General features: G+C 43.6%; 1 protein-coding gene across 1 annotated transcript in view; it reads left to right on the top strand.

Annotated features, from left to right (window-relative positions):
* Positions 1 to 19,449, top strand: part of LOC132834934 (microsomal triglyceride transfer protein-like) — a 102,958-nt gene that overhangs the window by 29,947 nt on the left and 53,562 nt on the right. Inside the window, exon 7 of the mRNA XM_060854097.1 lies at positions 1,842 to 1,989. Coding sequence (XP_060710080.1) covers positions 1,842 to 1,989 — 148 coding nt within the window. The remainder of the gene's footprint in view (positions 1 to 1,841; positions 1,990 to 19,449) is intronic.

The raw sequence follows: 19,449 nt of genomic DNA, 5'->3' as shown, positions 1-19,449 counted from the left end.
TATGTCCCTGGTGACCTCTATAAGGTCATCTGGAGATGTTGCTAAAATTGAATTGGTGTTATACCAATGTCAAAGACCAGCCTTCTGCACAACGTCGTGGAAACAGAAATGATGCTCCATTCCCTCTGTCCTTAGATCCCACCATATTAAAGACTGGGTCAAATTTCCTTTAATGTGAAGTCAGTGCTCCTCTGAGTAAACACCAAAGTAGGGGCACTCAAGACTCAAGAAAACGACCCATTCAAAGATTTGAACCCAGTTGTGTTCACTAAATGTTGCCAATCTTTCTTCACTTAATGTTGAAACGTGAATCCGGAATGTTAGAAGAGGATGTTTAGCCACTTCTAAATGCACCTCTTTCAACTATGAAGGGACAGTGGAGATACTTCAACATGCACCTGAAATTTCCAGTAGGGATAGGACCATAACTTCTTGGCACAGGCTGAATGGCCTCCTCCAGTCACTATAACTGAATGAGAGGAGGCCTAAATGGGTACAAGGCCTGTTCTGTATTGCTCAGACACTCCCGAATTTCCAGCAGGGAGGTCTTCCTTGAAAATCCTCAACCAGGATATTCACCTGCTCTGGTTATTCATGAGAAAGTTGCAAATGGAGACCAGCACTGTACACTGAGCAGCCCCAGTGGCAGCGTGTCCAGCGTGAGCAGATCGGATTTTCTTTTCCAATGGATTTTTACCCCTTTCTCCTGAAGGTGCAGGACTATATTGGGCAGCAGTTGTAACAGTGCTCAAAGTGACCAAATATGCTCCAATAGGAGGCACTCATCTAGCAGTTAAGGGGGGAAGCTGGCTAATTTTACTTTTTACTCTCTCCTTCCTCCTCACTTTCTCTCTTTTTCCATCTTCTTCTCCTTCCTTCTCCCATTTTACTTGAGGTTTAGGCTGAGAAGGAGAAATCAGTAAAATTGTTGAATAGTGACAAGAACTGTAAAGTTTAACTTTTAACTTATTTCTTTATTTTTCTATTTTTACCTAAAATTTTGTACCTAGGTTACTTGTAGCTAAGTTGGCACCGGGAAGGGGGACATTGTAAATTTTTCACTGTATCCCTGTACTTAAGTACATGTGACAATGCAACCTAATTCTAATTCTATTGGTCCAACTGATTTTGTTTACTTCAGTACATTCAGGGCAGCATGGTGGCTCAGTGGTTAACACTGCTGCCTCACAGCACCAGGGACCCAGGTTCAATTCCAAGCCTGTGTGGAGTTTGCACAATCTCCCTGTGTTTGCATGGGTTTCTTCCCAGTGTTCTGGTTTCTAAGCTGTGCAGCTTAGGTGAATTGGCCATGCTAAATTTCCCATAGTCTCCTGGGATGTGCAGGCTAGCCGTGGGAAATGTAGGATTACAGGGATAAGGTAGTGGGGTGGGTCTGGGTGTGATGCTGTTTGGAGGGTTAGTGTGGTCTCAATGGGTGGAATGGCTTCTTTCCACACTGTAAGGATTCCATGATTCATTTCCCAGTACTAGTGGTTCTTTTACTTCTCTTTCCTCCTCTGTATCACTACAATATTAGCTGTTTCAACCTTCTTCATCTCCTCTTGGCAATCCTCTTTCAATTCTGCATTTATGTCTCTTGCCAGCTCAGTTTTCCAACTGACCTTGGGCTCTCCTATAATCCCATCTGCATCACTTGTCTCAGTCCAGAGTTTTTGGCCCAGAGTCAAGTACATTAACCAGTGCACCACCAGAACATCTCATCGTATTTCTTTCATTTGCTCCTTCTTCTCTAGCCCTCCAAAAGTGTTTTAATTCACCACCTACGAAACAGATTGAACATCTTTGACTTAGTTTATCGAAACGATTATTTCTCACAACAGGCAGCAGCTTCATTACTTGAGTTCAGAACATAGGCCCGAAGAATATTATGGGAAAAGTCTTCAGGAAGCACTGCACAACCTTGGGATTGATACACCTTTAGCTCTGACTGGTACTCCGGAAAAGGTACCCTGCAAAGTGTGTACATCTGTAAGTATCCACACTGTTCTCCCATCACAAGTTTAGTGACTCAATATAATTTGCTGTTTGTTTTGCCTTCAAATTCAATTCAAAAAAGGTCAGTTTACCTTTCATACAATCAGCTTTTTATGAGCCATGTTAGCTATGTCTCCCTGAGTGGTGTAGGATGGAATTATTCTCCACTTGATCATTCACCAAATTACTACGATTTGTACAGATTAAGACTTCAACATATTAAGACACCACAAGGGATTTTGCGTGAGTGGTAATAACCAGCATTTAAACAGCACCACATAATGAGACGCCACCTCTGATACTTTCAACTATGTAATTTCCCACACCAACAGGTACAGCTCAATTTTCAGGCTGACAATTCAACCAAGTACTTTTTAAAATTCACTCTTGGGACATGGGCGTTGCTGGCTGGGTCAGTATTTATTTCCCTGGTTGCCCTTGAGAAAGTGGTGGTGAGTTGCCTTCTTGATCCGTGATGTGGAAATGCTGATGTTGGGCTGTGGGGGACGAAGCTAAAAAAATCACACAACACCAGGTTATATCCAACAGGCTTATTTGGGAGCGCTGGCTTTCAGAGCGCTGTTCTTTCAGGTACCTGATGAAGGAGCAGGGTTCCGAAAGCTAGTGTTTCCAAATGAACTTGTTGGACTATAATCTGGTGTTGTGTGATTTTTAGCTTCTTGATCTGCTGCAGTCCCTATGGGTAAACTCACAATGTCTGTATGGAGGGAATTCTAGGATTTTGTCCCAGTGACACCGAAGGAACAGTGATATATTTCCAACTCAGAGTTGTGAGTGGCTTGGAGGGGAACTTGTGGGTGGTGGTGCTCCTATAGATTTGCTGATAGGTGGTAGTGATTGTGAGTTGGAAGTTGGCTGTCTTAAGGATCTTTGGTAAATTGCTTCATGTAGATAGTGCTCCAAACTCTTTGGCTGCTGATGCTTTACTCTGAGCTGTTTCTTTGGCAGTTATTTATCCATGATAGTCCACCATTGCCTTCCACTCTTAGGGGAAAGGCTGAGAAGGCAGGTCCCAAGACCACCTCAACCTGAACGGGAGTCAAGTTCACACTCATGATGCTGTTCCGAATCACATGCAAGGATATAGAAACCTTGCAAATGGAGGCAGGAGCAGGACATTCAATCCCTTTGAGCCTGTTTTGCCATTCAGTATGATCACCGCTGGTTATCTAGTATGTTTTTCCCTTTTTGTTGGTTCCCTCATCTCAGTCTAGCAGTTATTTCCTTTGGGATCTGACCAGCTTGAATCAGTAGTGTTGCTGCTGAGCCATTGATGGTGATGGACATTGATGACCCCCAGCCAGAGTGCATTCTGTGCCCTAACTGCCCTCAATGCTGCATCCAGTTGGTACTCAACATGAAGGAGCACTGATTCTCAGTTGATACAGAGGAATCAGCAGGAAGTTTCCTTGCTCATATTTAACATAATGTCTTGAGACTTTTGATGAGACAAGACATACCCAAGGATGGTGAGGGTTGTGCCTGAGCATTGCCTGTAAGGTGTAATTCAATGCATTTCAAGCCACTCTTTGATGGGGCTTGGGGACAGCTGTCCCAATTTCGGAACAAGACCCGAGATGTTGGAAAGGCGGAGCTTGCAGAGTGTGTTTTCCACTGCCAGAATTCAAGCTGTGGTAATCCAAATTGGTTTGATTCCTTGGAGACTTTGCCACAACTGAATGGCTCAAACAAAGGAATGAACAGTAAACCAGACGGGTTTTTATGGTAACTGGTATTGTCAATCTGGGTTTCTGAGCGTAACTTTTAATCCTGGATGTTAATTTAATTTACATTCTACAAGTTGCTGCGGTGGAATTTGAAGCCAGAGCCCCGCCCCCACAGCATTAACCTGGGCCTCTGGATTACTGGCCCAGTGAGTACTATGGCATCACTTCCACCAGTATTATATGAATGAATCTCCATCTGCCTTTCTCTACATTCCCCGGTGGTAACCACATCAATTGCGGTGGCATTTTTTTGAATTTTCAGAGCAGTATGAAGCTGTGGAAAGCTGATTTTTGTATCGTGTGTCAGCGACACTAACAAGGCAAGCCGAGTGTATTAGTCGAATGAAGATTAAATCCATTTATTACATTTTTTATGACCCAGTTTACGGCAGGCAGAATCATCTGAGCACACAAGTGCAGTTATCTGAAAATGTCAGTTATCCACAATATATAATCAGTGTGTAGTTAGCAGTACATCTGCTTTCTTTCCAAGGATGAATGTTTATGAGTTAATTAGAAATAGGAGAGCTCAGAATCAAAATTATCCTGATCTGCACCGCCCTTGGTTTTCTTCTTATTGTATTTGTGCCAGGTCCATTCTATTTAGTCAGATGTAATTTGAGTTAATTAAGAACATACGTCTTCAATTCTTTGTTCTCATTCAGATTAATATCACATTGTTTAAAGACCTTGCAGTCAATATAACATTTCAAAAGGAATCTCGATGGGTGTATGATTAGGAAGGGTTTAGAGGGATATGGGCCAAATGGGACTAGATTAATTTATGACATCTAGTCGGCATGGATGAGTTGGACTGAAGTGTCTGTTTCTGTGCTGCACATCTCCATGATTCTATGGCTTCTAAGTACTTGAGTCCCAACCAGAACTTTATGCTATCATCTCTTCCTCCACCACTTGTACAGCTGACTAACCCCTCACCGAGTCAGCTCTCAGATCTTGGTTAATATGTTGTATTCCATTCCTTGGCAGTTGACTTGAACAGAATCACCAGGCAGGGATTACTGTGGTCCACGTTCAATCTGCTGTCAACTATCACCCTTACACTCACACCCTGTACATTGGCTCCCATTCTGACATCGGCTCGTTGAGTTTAAAATTCACATCCCTGTGTTGAAATTATTCTTGCCTTCCCGCTATCCCTTTCATCTCCCCTAACTGTACAACTCTCTAGGACCTTGTGCATCCTGGAATTTCATCATTAAGGCACTGGGGCGGCACGGTGGCTCAGCGGTTAGCACTGCTGCCTCACAGCACCAGGGTCCCAGGTTCGATTCCAGTCTTGGGTGACTGTCTCTGTGGAGTTTGCACATTCTCCCCGTGTCTGCATAAGTTTCCTCCGGGTGCTCTGGTTTCCTCCCACAGTCTAGAGATGTGCAGGTCAGGTGAATTGGCCATGCTAAATTGTCCATAGTGTTAAGTGCGTTAGTCAGAGGGAAATGGGTCTGGGTAGGTTACTCTTCGGAGTGCTGGTGTGGATGGTTGGGCTGAAGGGCCTGTTTCCACACTGTAAGGACTCTAAAATATCTTCAGCTCGCTCCACCCAACAGTCTGGCATTTATATTCCCCCTCTGCTAGTAAGAAAGTGTGTAGAGCCACTGACAAACCTTTTGCCTCATTGTTTCTAACAAATTTTCCAAATGCGGATCAGTGTTGGGAAATTTTGTGACATTAAATTGGCTAAATAAAAAATATTTTTGGGCTGCTCAGTGGTTAGCACTGCTGCCTCACAGCGACAGGGACCTGGGTTCATTTCCAGCCTCAGGTGACTGTCTGTGTGGAGTTTGCACATTCTCCCCATGTCTGCATGGGTTTCCTCCGGTTTCCTCCCACAGTCCAAAGATGTACAGGCTAGGTAGATTGGCCATGCTAAATTATAGGGAGAAAGTGAGCACTGCAGATGCTGGAGATCAGAGTCGAGAGTATGGTGCTGGAAAAGCACAGCAGGTCAGGCAGCATCCGAGGAGTATAAGAGTCGATGTTTCCAGCAAAAGCCTTTCATCAGGAAGAGCTCAGGCTTGAAACATTGATTCTCCTACTCATCGGATGCTGCCTGACTGGCTGTGCTTTTCCAGCACCACACTCTTCAACCATACTAAATTACACCACAGTGTCCAGGGGTTTGTAGGCTATTTGGATTAGTCATGGGCAATGTAGAGTTATAGGGATGGGTAGGCTGGTGGGTCTTGGTGGGAAGCTTTTTGGAGGGTTGGTGCAGACTTGATGGGCCAAATGGCCTGCTTCCACACTGAAGCGAGTCTGTGAGTCTATGAATATGTATATGGGAGTATTTGTGGATAGACCGACTATTCTATAACTGACTTCTGTTAACCCATGTTAAAAACCTGGCTCAGGTTTCCTGCTCCTGAAGGGGCTGATCAGAAGTACAGTTTAATATTGAGCCAGCAAGTTGAGTATATAGTTCAACGCCATTGTCCAGGAAAGGAGAGAGCTGTAGACCATCCCACTTGAAGCTAAATACAACCTGTCCTGAGTGCATGTTGGTCCTACCAGAATTCTTGAGGAGTTCAGAGGGAATATTGCTCTCCCCCCTCCATGCCCCCGCAACAGCTCCACCCTGGGACATCTCTCATTTCAATTTGAACAAGAATAGAGTTGGCTTATTCAACCTATTAAGCATTGTCTAAAATCAGCAGCATTCCTGAAACAGCAAACTTTGGCAAAGAAACCAACACTGAGCCAAGCCATCAGTTCTTAGGAAGTGGAAAAATCGACTTGCTTTTCATCTCCTCCATAAATGTGAGAAGGGTCTCTCCTTCCTGCTTTATCTTCCCTTGGCTACGGCCTATGTGTTATTCGCTGAATGTAAAACAACGAGAAAGATTTCAAGAAGCAATTATTGCCAAGGACATTCAGTTAGGGATAAAAGTACTGCAGATGCTGGAATCTAAAGTAGACCACAGGAGGTTGAAAGAGCACAGCAAGCCAGGCAGCATCAGGAGGTGGAGAACTCGACATTTATAACCCTTCATCAAGACTGGCCGTGGGAGTAGGGGACTTGCGGATGGAGGTGGGGGATGGGAAGTGGGAAGGATAATGGGTAGGGAGAGGGACGGAGTGGTGAGGTAGTGATAGGTGAATACAGGTGGTAGGTGTGACCTGGTTAGTCGATGGGAGGAATGAATCCGGTTGGTAGCTGGAGGGAAGGGTCAGTCAGGTGGATGGAAGCGAGGAGATGAGATTGGAAAGAGAGTTGGTGGATGCGGTGGGAGGTTATTTGAAATTGGAGAAACCAATGTTGAATCTTCCGGGCTGTAGGCTGCCCAGGTGGAAGATGAGGTGTTGTTCCTCCAATGTGCGGTATGATTCTCTGTGTCAACTCCCTTTCCAATCCCTTTGGACCTTCACCCCCCCACGACCCTTATCTGTAGCTCTCCCTATCCCCTCCCCTATCCTGAAGAAGAGTTATCCCCAAGGATATGCAATGGCATGAAATGCAAGAGCAAAGTTTAAAAGATCTTTTATTTTACAATTTCCATCTGAACCTTGAGATTAAATTATAGCCTTGAAGTTAGTGGATGGTACCTGCAAAAGTGCAATTTAGTTTATGTTCCTTTGTTAATGATCAATAACAAAACTTTTAATGAATTCTGTTGCTTGCTTTGATTTGCCTTGAATGTCCTTCACCAGTGGATACATCAATAGTTCAGTTGCTGCATAAGAAATAATGTATTTCTCATGTTTTCTCTAATTGTACATGTTATGAGCATTTTGAAAGCATCCATCATATTTTGCCAATTCCACTGACAAAGGAGCTCAAGGCCGTGCTGTCTTCCTTTGACCTGCACTTGGACTGTGGCCATTGATTGGCTGCTGCCTCACCAAAAACCCATGAACTTATAATTAATTCCAGGATATCAGTAGAAAATTGACTTCATAACTTTGAAAAGACATGCTAGCAGTGAAAATGAAATGTTTTATTTCTGCCTATTTCTCTCTTTCTGTCTCCCTCCCTCTCTCTTCCACTTTCCCTGTCCCCTCTCTCCCCCCTCATCCCCCTCTCTCTTCGCTCACCTCTCCATCTCTCTTTCTCCCTGCCTCACTCTACCCCTCTCTCTCTTCCCCTCTCCCTCCATCAGGCTTGCTTTCTGGCCACTGAATCACACAGCTGTTACAATGCATCAGGAGGCCATTTGTCCAATTATACTTGTGATAGCTCTTCAAACAAACATCATGACCAAATTGTTTGCTAGTCTTTTTCCCCTTCTTGCCTTCTGTATCCCTTCTAATCCTTCACTTTTGAATCTCCTCCATTTCAGTTTATTTAACTCGTTCCCTGTTTTTCTCCATTATTTAATCTCCTCAGCTAATTTTTAAATTCTCTTTGTCTTGCTTGTACTAGCAGTTGCTTATTTTCTTATTGTTTATTTTTCATTGTTTGCCTTTTTTGTTTTAAGATTGGGTTCAGTAACTTACTATTACTGTATGAAAGTAATAACTAGTAAATTAACAAGTCAAATAGTTAGGAGGGTTAAATAGATATAAGAGAGCATTCAGTTTTGAGAGTTTATAAAAAGCATTGAATTTCAGAAAACAACCACAGAACACCATAGATGGCAGAATAGGTAGAGTAGAGAGAGCAATTAATAAAGCACACAGTATTCCCAGTGTTATAAATAGAGGCATAGAGCAGAGTGGTGATGTTGAACCTATATAAGACCCTTGTTAGACCTCAGCTGGAGTATTGAGTACAGTTGCAGGTGTCACATTATAGGAAAAACATCAATGTATTGGAGAGGGAGCAGAAGCGATTTACAAGAGTGGTCCCAGGTTTGAGAAACTTCAGTGATGAGGATGGATTGGAAAAGGAGGGACTGTTCCCCTTGGAGAGAAGAAGGCTGAGAAGGAGACTTGATAGAGATTGTCAAAATGGCAAATGGAGAAGAGTAGATGGTGAGAAGCTGTTCCTGCTCAAAAGGGAAAAAGAAACAAGGGGACCTAGATTTAACGTGATGCGCAAACGAAGCAAGGGTGATGTAAGGGAAAAAAAAACATTGTCACATAGCAAGTAGTTAGGGTCTGGAATGCACTGCCTGGAAATGTAGTGGAGGCAGATTCAACTGAGGCATTCAAGAGGGGCAGTGGATGGTTAGTTAGACAGGAATTGTGTGCAGGCAAGATGGGCCAAATGGCCTCCTTCTGTATTGTCCCATTGCTGTGAAAGCCACAGGAAGGGGCTGCAGGTTGAGAAACATTGGCTCAGAGTCCTCAAGCTGGGGTCTGAGCTGCAGATGTTAGGAACTAGGAGTATTACCTGGACAGGTTGGCCAAAGACAGAAGCGTTTGAGAGTCACGATCCAAATTGAAGTAAGGAATCTCAAGGCAATAGTCTTAGCTAGTTAACATGTAGTACATACCTCACACCTGTGGGTCACTGTGGGGGCCTGAGGTTCCTCCATCTGTACATCCTGGATTCCCAAAGCTGCCTATAAGAGAGAACTTCTGGCTTTGACCAACAGGTTTGGACAACTTGCTACCTGCATGGACAAAAACAAGGAATACCGAGCAATGAGTCACTTGACTGTATTGGTGCAGGAATTTGCTCAAGTGGGTGAGTAGTGGAAAGGAATGTGATAGTGAAAGGGACCATTACAATCGAGAGAATGCATAGTGTTCTTTGTAGCTGTAATTATGAGTTCCAACGATGGTGAGGCGGCTTGGAGTCGGGGCTAAAGACACCACCTCATGCGGAATGGGAAAGGGAGGATCACGGTATCTTGGTCTATTCAGGAACCAACTACATTTGGAAAACCAGGCAAGATGTTTCACTGCAAGAGTTTGAGAGGTTACAGTCCAGTTTGAAATACAGCTCCTCTGAGGTAATACTAACAAGTTGTTCCCATGAACCACCAGCCAAGTGGCATAAATTCAAGCAAGGTAAGGAGATAACTGTATGGAACTAAATGTAATGTGAAATGAAGGGGAATTTGAGTCCTGAAGCCAGAAATGGGGAAAGAGGGAGCTGTTTTGTTGAGATGGACTCCGCAAGAGCAGTTTGCAATCAGTATAGTCAGAGATGTGGAAAGGGCTTTGAACTAAACCAGGTCAGGATTGGTTCTTTATCTGATTGGAGGCAGGAATGGGCTCAGGAAAGACAAAACCCAGGTATTTTTGGCAAAAAGCAATTTCAAATTGCAGTCCCTTTCCTACTTATTCTCAGTGAGGCCTTTTTACAGGTCAAGAAGGCTTTGATTTGTGACTCCTCATTGACCTTTTCTGAGGTTAGGGTCACCATTGTCAACCTTCTATCAAATGGGGGAATAATGGTTAATAGATGGAGGGAACGTGTAACGAAACAAATCAAAATGTTTAACCAAAATATGTTCCATTGAAAAATGAGAACTGTGAGGAAGTACAGATTATGGTTTTGTGGGAAGATATTCATCATGTTATATTAAGAGTCTTGTAAAATTTCAAAGCTAGCAGCAACATTAAGGATTGGCTGTTAGAAACCAGCAAAGGGCTACCAAAATATTCCTTGAAATAGAATGTGAGTATACAATATGAACCACCAAGAAACATAAAGCCAAATTTTAAGAAATAAATTTTTACCAAGTATGTAAAAAATAAGTGGGGAGCTAAAGAGAGCATTGGTCCCTTAGAGAATGGAGGGAATTAAAAATGAAGAAAAAGCAGAGATAGGTTGTGTCTGTGTTCTCAGCAGATTGTGCAAATTTCATGTTAGAAAGTAACAACGGGGTTAAATAAGGGCAAGAAACATTAAATAATTAACAACTGAGCCAACTAGAGATTTAGCACCACAGCCTCACAGTGGCAGGACGCGGGTTTTGATCCCAGCCTCGGGCGACTGTGTGGAGTTTGCACATTCTCCCCATATCTGCGTGGGGTTTTCTGTGGGAGCTCTGGTTTCCTCCCACAGTCCAAAGGTGTGCACGTTAGGTGGATTGACCATGCTAAATTGCCTGTGGTGTCAACGGATGTGCAGGCTAGGTGGATTAGCCATGGGATAGGCAGGGTTACAGGGTTAGGGTGGGGGAAGGCTGGGTGAAGTCCGAGTGGGATTGCTCTTCGGAGAGCCAGTGCAGACTCAATGGGCCGAACGGCTTCTTTTTGCACGGTAGTGATTCTGTGTTTCTATGAAGAAACTGAGAACTGAATGCAGGATCTGATGGCTCTCAAACTTGGACACAATAATCCATAGCTGTAGAGAGAGGAGGTCACTAGTTATGATTTTCCAAAATTACCTGAGGCTCTAGAATCGTCTCAGCAGATCGGTATTTAATGAGATCACACGAGAAGGTGGTGCTGATGATGTTGGGGGTCGAACTCACGGGTTATTTGCTAAATGTGAAACATCGGGAGAGATTTCAAGCAGTAATCCGATCAAGGACATTGTATGACATGAGATGTGAAATGTTTGCTTTTACAATTTTCATCTGAACCTTGAGATTAGATTGTGATGTTGAGGTGAATGGCTGGTATCTGTAAAAGTTCAGATTTGGCTTTATTTTCCTTTTAAAATGGTCAGTTCAGTTATCAAAAAAAAATCAGTTCATTAATGTGACATTACTTAACCTCGAACAGCAGCTGTTATCCTCAGTGATTGTCCTGAAATTCTTCCTTCAGCAGATACTGGTTTAATAATTATATATACTGAGTGCTGATTCATTTGAATTGCATTTGCAATTGGAAAGTCTGCCAGCCACTTAGAAAGGCTGGAGTTTTGGCAGCACTTGGAAAGCAATACAGATTTTTAGAAATGCTTTACCACGAGGGTTTTTGAGGACATATCATTCAATGTTTTCAAGGTAGACAAATTTTTAATAAGTGAGGAAATGTAGAGTTATGGCAAAAAGGCATGAGTGGAGCATGAGGTTAATCAGATCAGTCACACTCTCATTGAATGGATGGGGTAGACTCAGTGGGACTAAAGAGCTCTTCCTTTGTCTTATGGTCTAATGTCTTCCACCAAAAGTCAGGAACTTGGCATGAATTTTGGGAAGATGGCTGATTTTTGTGACATTAAATGCACTGGGATTGGGAGTGGGTTCTCTTTCAGACTGTATTTGCTGCCATGGCAACAGTTGGGGTGGAGAACCCATTTGGTTTCTAATTACCTGGAGGCGACTAACTCTCCACCATTTTATCACTGTCTCACTTGTTTTTATGAAGAAACAACTCTTGCCTGTTTCCGTTGAGGCACTCAACATGAGTTGTTTTCCTGTTTTAGTTGCCTTTTGCTCTCAAGTTTAATAATAAACCCTACATTATTTATTTACACACGTAGACTAGGCTGCTGAATTCAGGACGATCCCCCCAACACACACATACTCACAAACACACGCACACACTCTCTCTCTCTCACACACACACTCACACACACACTCACTCTAACGCACACTCTCTCTCTCTCTCACACGCACAAACACACACACACACACACACTCACACTCACTCTAACGCACACACTCTCTCTCTCTCTCTCTCACACACACACACACACACAATTTGATTCAGCGTAGGAGATGGGTCAGAGATGTTTTTATTTTTTTTTTATTCTTCATTCATGAGATCTTTACACAATGGTGTGGAGACCCAAGTCATCGCGTATATTTAAGACCGAGATACTTAAGTTCTGGATTAGTATGGGGTTCACCTATTCCAGGGAGAAAGCAAGAGAATGGGGTTGGGAAACATTTCAGCCATAATCAAATGGCAGAGCTGATTAGTTGGGCTGAATGGCCTAATTCGGCTCCTATTCCTTATATTCCTTGGTTGGACCAACATTTATTGCCCATCCTGAATTGCCCATTTGAGTGGCTTGCTAGGGCCAGTTCACATGCTTCCACTCCAACCAGCACCCCTGTGCACACCCCACCCCCCAAAAAAACCTAGAAGCACAAACTCCACAGGAATGTGTAACATTCAAGCTTTGCTATCTGAGGTGGCTCAGTGTTAGCAGTGCTGCCACACAGCGCCATGGACCCGGGTTTGATTCCAGCCTCAGGTGGTTATCTGTGTGGAGTTTGCACATTCTTCCCGTGTCTGTATGGGTTTCCTCCAGGCGCTCCAGTTTCCTCCCACAGTTGACGGATGTGCAGGTCAGGTGGATTGGCCATTGGAAATGCAGGGTTACAGGGATAGGGTGGGGTGATCTTCAGAGGATCAGTGTGGATTCAATGGGCCAAATGGCCTGCTCACACCCTGTAGGGATTCTATACACTCAACGAACTTGCTTTTCAGACAGTTCAGTAACTGTTTAACAGGTTGAGCTCTGACCTTTCACCCAGAAACCTTGAGAGGCTGACTATATCAAGCCTACAATCTCTAGGATTTGAAAGAATGAGCGAATCAGTGAATTGGTTTGACTGGGTAGAGTCTGAGAGAATGTTTCCAAACTGGGAAATCTAGAAAATGGGGGAAATGTCTCGTGATAAGGGACTAATCATTAAGGATGAGATGAGGAAAAGTGTCTTCCCTGATAGAGTTATAAATCTTTGAAATTTTCTTGCCCAGAGAGTCACATTCTCGAGTAGACTTAAGACAGATTTTAGATGCCCCACTGTGAAGTGAAGAATTGGCGGGAAAGTGGAATAGAGGCAGACGATCAGCTGTGGACATTTTGAAAGGCTCAAGGATCCCATACAGCTTGTTCCTCTTCCAGTTCCTTATCTTTTTCTCTCGGCTCTCCCTTTGTCGATGCTCTTCTGCACCCCTTTGTTTCCTTTTCCAGTTCTGATACGTAGCCAAGCACGGTCTTCCGTCTCGGAATTCAGGAACAAGGCAGGAGCAAAGTGGAGCTTGGCCCCAAGGTTTGGCAGAAGGAAGATTACAGAATTGAAAAATTGGTGGACTATTCATGTGTGGGTCCAGAGGAGTGTCAGACTGTAAGTGCACAAGATGTAGGAGCAGAACTAGGCCATTCAGCCCATCAAGCCTGCTCTGCCTTTCGATCATGACCAGAAGGTTTTTCAATCTCATTCTCTTGCTTTCTCCATGTAACCCTTGTGCACCTCACTAGTCAAGAACCTATTTATCTCTGTCTTCAAGACATTCAATGACCTGGCCTCCACAGCCTTCTGTGGCAATGAGTTCCACAGATTCACCACCCTCTGGCTGAAGAAATTCCTCCCCATCTCAGTTCTTAAGGGTTGTCCCTTCACTCTGAGCTGTGCCGTCGGGTCCTAGTCTCTCCTACTATTGGAAACAGCTTCTCCTTGTCCACTTTATCCAGGCCTCTCAGGATCATGTGGGTTTTAATGAAATGTCCTGCTCATCTTTTCAAACTCCATTGAAAACAGACCCAGAGTCCTCAACCATTCCTTGTGCGACAAGCTCTCCCCTTCCTCTCCGGGATCATTCTTGGAACCTCCTTTAGAATCTCTCCAACACCAACATATCCTTCCTTAGAAATGGGGCCCAGAGCTACTCACAATATTCCAAATGAGGTCTGACCAGAGCCTTACACAGCCTCAGCATGCATCCTGCTCTTGTATTCTAGCCGTCTAGAGATGAATACTAACATTGCATTTGCCTTCCTAATAACCAGCTGAACCTGCATGTTAACATGAAGAGAATCCATAACTAGGACTCCCAAGTCCCTTTGTGCTTCAGACTTCTGATGCTTTTCCCCATTTAGAAAATAGTCATCAACTCTAATCTTCTGACTAAAGCACAAACCTCACGCCTTCCCATATTGTATTCCATCTGCCAGATCTTTGCCTACTCACCTAGCCTGTCAAAGTCCTTCTGCAACCCAACACTTCCTGTCCCTCCAACTATCTTTGTGTCATCTGCTAACATAGCAACAATACCCTAATTCCTCTGTCCAGATTGTTAATGTGTAATGTGAATAGTTGTGATCCCAACACTGACCCTGCTGAACCCCACCAGTCACTGGCTGCCATCCTGATAGTGAACAGCAAAGGGGTAAGTGCATTGGTTGGTAGGAAATAAAATATAATGGAGGAAAATCTGAAATTGATTAGCCATGTTGGTGGAAAAAATGTAGAGTACAGTTGCAAGACGGTGACATTGTACAGGATTGGGTGGCACGGCTCAGTAGTTAGCACTGTGGCCTCACACACCAGGGACCCAGTTTCGATTCCACCCTCAGGCGACTGTATGTGTGGAGTTTGCACGTTTATCTCCCGTCTGTGTGGGTTTCCTCCGACAGTCCAAAGATGTGCAGGCCGTGCTAAATTACCCATTTTGTGCAGGAATGTTTTAGATTAGATTAGACTTACAGTGTGGAAACAGGCCCTTCAGCCCAACAAGTCCACACCGACCCGCCGAAGCGCAACCCACCCATACCCCTACATTTACCCCTTACCTAACACTATGGGCAATTTAGCTTGGCCAATTCACCTGACCCGCACATCTTTGTGACTGTGGGAGGAAACCGGAGCACCCGGAGGAAACCCACGCAGACACGGGGAGAACGTGCAAACTCCACACAGTCAGTCGCCTGAGTCGGGAATTGAACCCGGGTCTACAGGCGCTGTGAGGCAGCAGTGCTAACCACTGTGCCACCGTGCCGCCCACTAATGTTGTAGGTTAGGAGGATTAGGAGAAAGTGAGGACTGCAGATGCTGGAGATCAGAGCTGAAAAATGTGTTGCTGGAAAAGTGCAGGAGGTTAGGCAGCATCCAAAGAGCAGGAGAATCGACGTTTCGGGCATGAGCCCTTCTTCAGGAATGAGAAAAGTGTGTCCCTTTCCTCATTCCTGAAGAAGGGCTCATGCCCGAAACGTCGATTCTCCTGTTCTTTGGATGCTGCCTGACCTGCTGCGCTTTTCCAGCAACATATTTTTCAGCTCGGTTAGGAGGATTAGCCATGGGAAATGCAGGTTTATAGGGTGTGGGGGTGGGTATGCGTGGGATGCTGTTCAGGGTGTTGATGTCGACCCAATGGGCTGAATGGCCTGCTTCCAAATTTCACAATTCTATGATTGTATAAGACTGGTACAAGGCACTTGTTAGACTTTAGTTGGAGTAACGTGTACAGTCGTGGGCGCTACGTTTTCGGAAAGATGTAAATGCATTGGAGAGAGAGTTTAGAGATGATTCACAAGAAGGGTCCCAGGGATGAGAAACTTCAGTGATGAGGATCGTTTGATGAAGCTGGGATTGTTCTCCTTGGAGAGAAAAAAGATTGAGCTGAAATTTGATGGAGGTTTTCAAAATGATGAGTGGGCTGGATAGAGTAGACAGGGAGTAGCTGTTCCCACTTATAAAAGGAACAAGAACAAGTGGGCATAGATTTAAGGCAAATGAAGCAAGGTTGATGTGAGAAAATACTTTCTCACCTTGGAGTGCAAGTTTGTAGTTCCTTGCAAGTGGAGTCACAGGTAGACAGGGTAGTAAAGAAGATATGTTTGCCTTTATTCGTCAGTCCATTGAGTGTAAGAGTTGGGAGGTCATGTTGCAGCTGTGCAGGACATTGGTTAGACCGCTTTTGGAATTCTGTGTGGAATTCTGGTCTCCCTCCTATCGAAAGAATGTTGTGAACTTTGAAATGGTTCAGAAAAGATTTACAAGAATATTGTCAGAGTTGGAAGGTTTGAGCTATAGGGAGAGGCTGGATAGGGGCTGTTACCCCTTGAGCATGAGAGGCTGAGGATTGACATTTTAGAGGTTTATAAAATCATGAGGGGCATGGATAGGACAAATAGACAGTGTTTTTTCCCAGGTGGGGGAGTCCAGAACTAGAGGTCATAGGTTTAAGGTGCAAAAGGAAAGATTTAAAAAGGATCTAAGGGGCAAGTTTTTCATGCAGTGGGTGATGCGTGTATGGAATGAGCTGCCAGGGAAAGTGGTGGAGGCTGGTACAGTTACAACATTTCAAAGGATGTGTATGAGTAGAAAAGATTTAGAGGGGTATGGGCCAAATGCTGAGAAATAGGGCTAGATTGATTTAGAATATCTGGTCAGCAGGAACGAGTTGAACCGAAGGGTCTGTTTCTGTGCTGTACAGCTCTATGACTCTATGACTCACTCACTTACGAGTGAAGATCTGGAATACACTGCCTGGAAATATAACGGAGGCAGGTTCCATTGAGGGGTATTCAATGGTTATTTGAATAGAAATGGTGAACAGGGATATGGAGAGAAGGCAGGAGATTGGTAATGGAGGCATGATGAGCTCAATGGTTTTCCCTGCACCATAACAATTTTGGTGATGCTATGTTTGGGATCAACATGGTGTCAAGTTAATCACTGAACAGTATACCCAGTTGTAGTAAAGGGATAGTCTCTGTACAATTATTTACAAAATAATTGGACCAGTGAGGAGCAAGCAGTCAGCTTTCACAGACTGGGTGAACTTCCATTTTCCACATTGCTAATGATTTAAACACCCAACTTTGCTGCAAATGAAAAGGTCACATTGTGATTTAAGTTGACTAATATGTAATTTATGGAATCTCTTCAGAGTTACAATCTCCACAAATTGTAAAATAAACAGCAGAAACGTTGTCCTGTCTGTTTGTAGCCGTATTGCTTTCTCATAAAAATGAAACATGTAAATTCTTATAGCTCTGGCCTTCCTGATAATAACATTTTTGTACAGGGTTCAAGTAAGTTCAACATTCCTGAGGTACCTGCAACTACTGCTTGATTTGTTTTTTTCCCTAATCTTTCATTGCCAGCAGCTTTTATTAAGCGTACCTTTGCAGAGATTCCTGAAGTTGTTTGATTTGCCAGTAGAGAAGAGGAGATTACTAGCTTAGAAAAAGCCATAAGGCATTTGGCTAAGGAACGGGCTGTAGGTAAAAGTATTCAGCATTTAACGTGACTGGCAAAAGAAATAAAGGTGATGCGAGAATAATTTTTGCCCTTTTTTTGGAGTGGTTAGAATCAGGAGTGCACTGCCCAATACAGTTTCTCAAAGTCTGCCCTGTCAAGTCCTCGATGAGGTCACCTCTCAGTCTTCTAAATCTCAATGAGTACAGCCCAAATCTCCTCCATCTGTCATTATAACAGGAGGTTGTAGGTGGAGTTGAGAGAGGAAGGCTATCATTCCAGAGAATAAGCCACCTCATTTTCAAAACCTTCCCAAACTCCAAAACCTCTGGTAGACCTGGAAAATTCCACTTGATGAATGAAAAGATGTTTTTCAGATTGGTAAATTGGAATAAGTATGATGTCAAAGGGATCAGTGTTGGGGTCTCAGCTATTTATAATCCCTATCATTGAATTAGATAAGAGGATTGGATGTAATGTATCCAGGAGCGAATTAGTTTAGATTCCCTACAGTGCGGAAACAGGCCCTTCAGCCCAACAAGTCCAAACCAACCCTCCCTCTGACTAATGCACCTAACACTATGGGCAATTTAGCATGGCCAATTCACCTGGCCTGCACATCTTTGGATTGTGGGATGAAACCAGTGCACCCCGAGGAAACCCACACAAACACGGGGAGAATGTGCAAACTCCACACAGACAGTCACCCAAGGCTGGAATCAAACCTGGGACCCTGGTGCTGTGAGGTAGCAGTGCTAACCACTGAGCCACAGTGAATGCTAAAGTAAAAGCTGTTAAAAGGATGCCAAGAGGCTGCAAAGGAGTGTGGGATGGTTAGGTGAGTGTGCAATTTAGTAGCAAATGGAATGTATTGTGGGAAATATGCAATTTATTAACCACAGTGCTGGAAAAATGTAGCAAACCAGAATTCCATTCCTGGCTGCCCTTGCACATGACTCATAGATAGTTAACATTCCAGGATAACAAGCAATTAGGAAGGGAAATGGTACATTAGCCTTTCAACAAGGGAGTGAGTGTAAAGGCATTTTGCTGTAATTAAAGAGACTGTGCATGTAATACTATGTTCAGTTTTGGTCTCCTTATTCAAAGGGTACACTTTCCTTAGAACAAAGGTTCACTAGATTAATCCCAAGGATCAAAATATTGTTTGATGAAGAGATATTGAACAAAAAAAGGACTATATCCACTGAAGTTCTGAAGAATGAGCAGCAAGCTAATTGGAATACAGAATAATTATTCGAGGATTGACATGGTGAATGCTGAGAGGCTGATTAACCAGGCAGAGAATGTGCATATGATCTCAGGATAAGGGGCTGGCCATTTAGGACTGAGGTGAGGAGAAATGTCCTCATTTAGAGGTTTGGGGAGCTGCAGAGTTTGTTTATTAAACAGCAACTGTTTTCATTTACATGGCACCTTTTAAAAGTATTGCAAAACATCACCAGGCCTTGCACAGGCGCATCATTTGAGAGCAGGACTCATTAGAAGGGAGTGACTGTAACCCTGCACGTTCTTTCTAAATAACCGTCAAATTGTCTGTTGAATGTTTCAATTGAACTTGACTTTACCACATTCGCAGGCCAGACCTTAACCATTCACTAAGTGAATTTGTTTTTTCTTCTATCACTTTGCTTCTCTTATAATTACTTTAAATCTGTGTCCTCTCACTCTTGATCCTTTCAGCACTCAGAACAGTTTCTTCCTATCTACTCTGTTCAGAGCCTTCTGGATTTTTAATCACTCGATCTGATCTCCTCTCTCTTCAAGGAAAGCAAGTTTGAACTTCTCTGATCTATCTTTATAATGGAGGTTCCTCATCCCTCAAACCATTCTCATGAACCATTCCCTCTATCTATCTGTTGCCTTCCTAAGCGTCACTTGGAGACTTTATTTTTACCTTCAGAATGTTGGTAACATTTGCTCGTGCTATTTGTTCATGTGGG

The sequence above is a fragment of the Hemiscyllium ocellatum genome, chromosome 43 (assembly GCF_020745735.1).
Source record: "Hemiscyllium ocellatum isolate sHemOce1 chromosome 43, sHemOce1.pat.X.cur, whole genome shotgun sequence".
NCBI classification, from domain to species: Eukaryota; Metazoa; Chordata; class Chondrichthyes; order Orectolobiformes; family Hemiscylliidae; genus Hemiscyllium; species Hemiscyllium ocellatum.
This window is presented reverse-complemented; position numbering and strand designations above follow the sequence as displayed.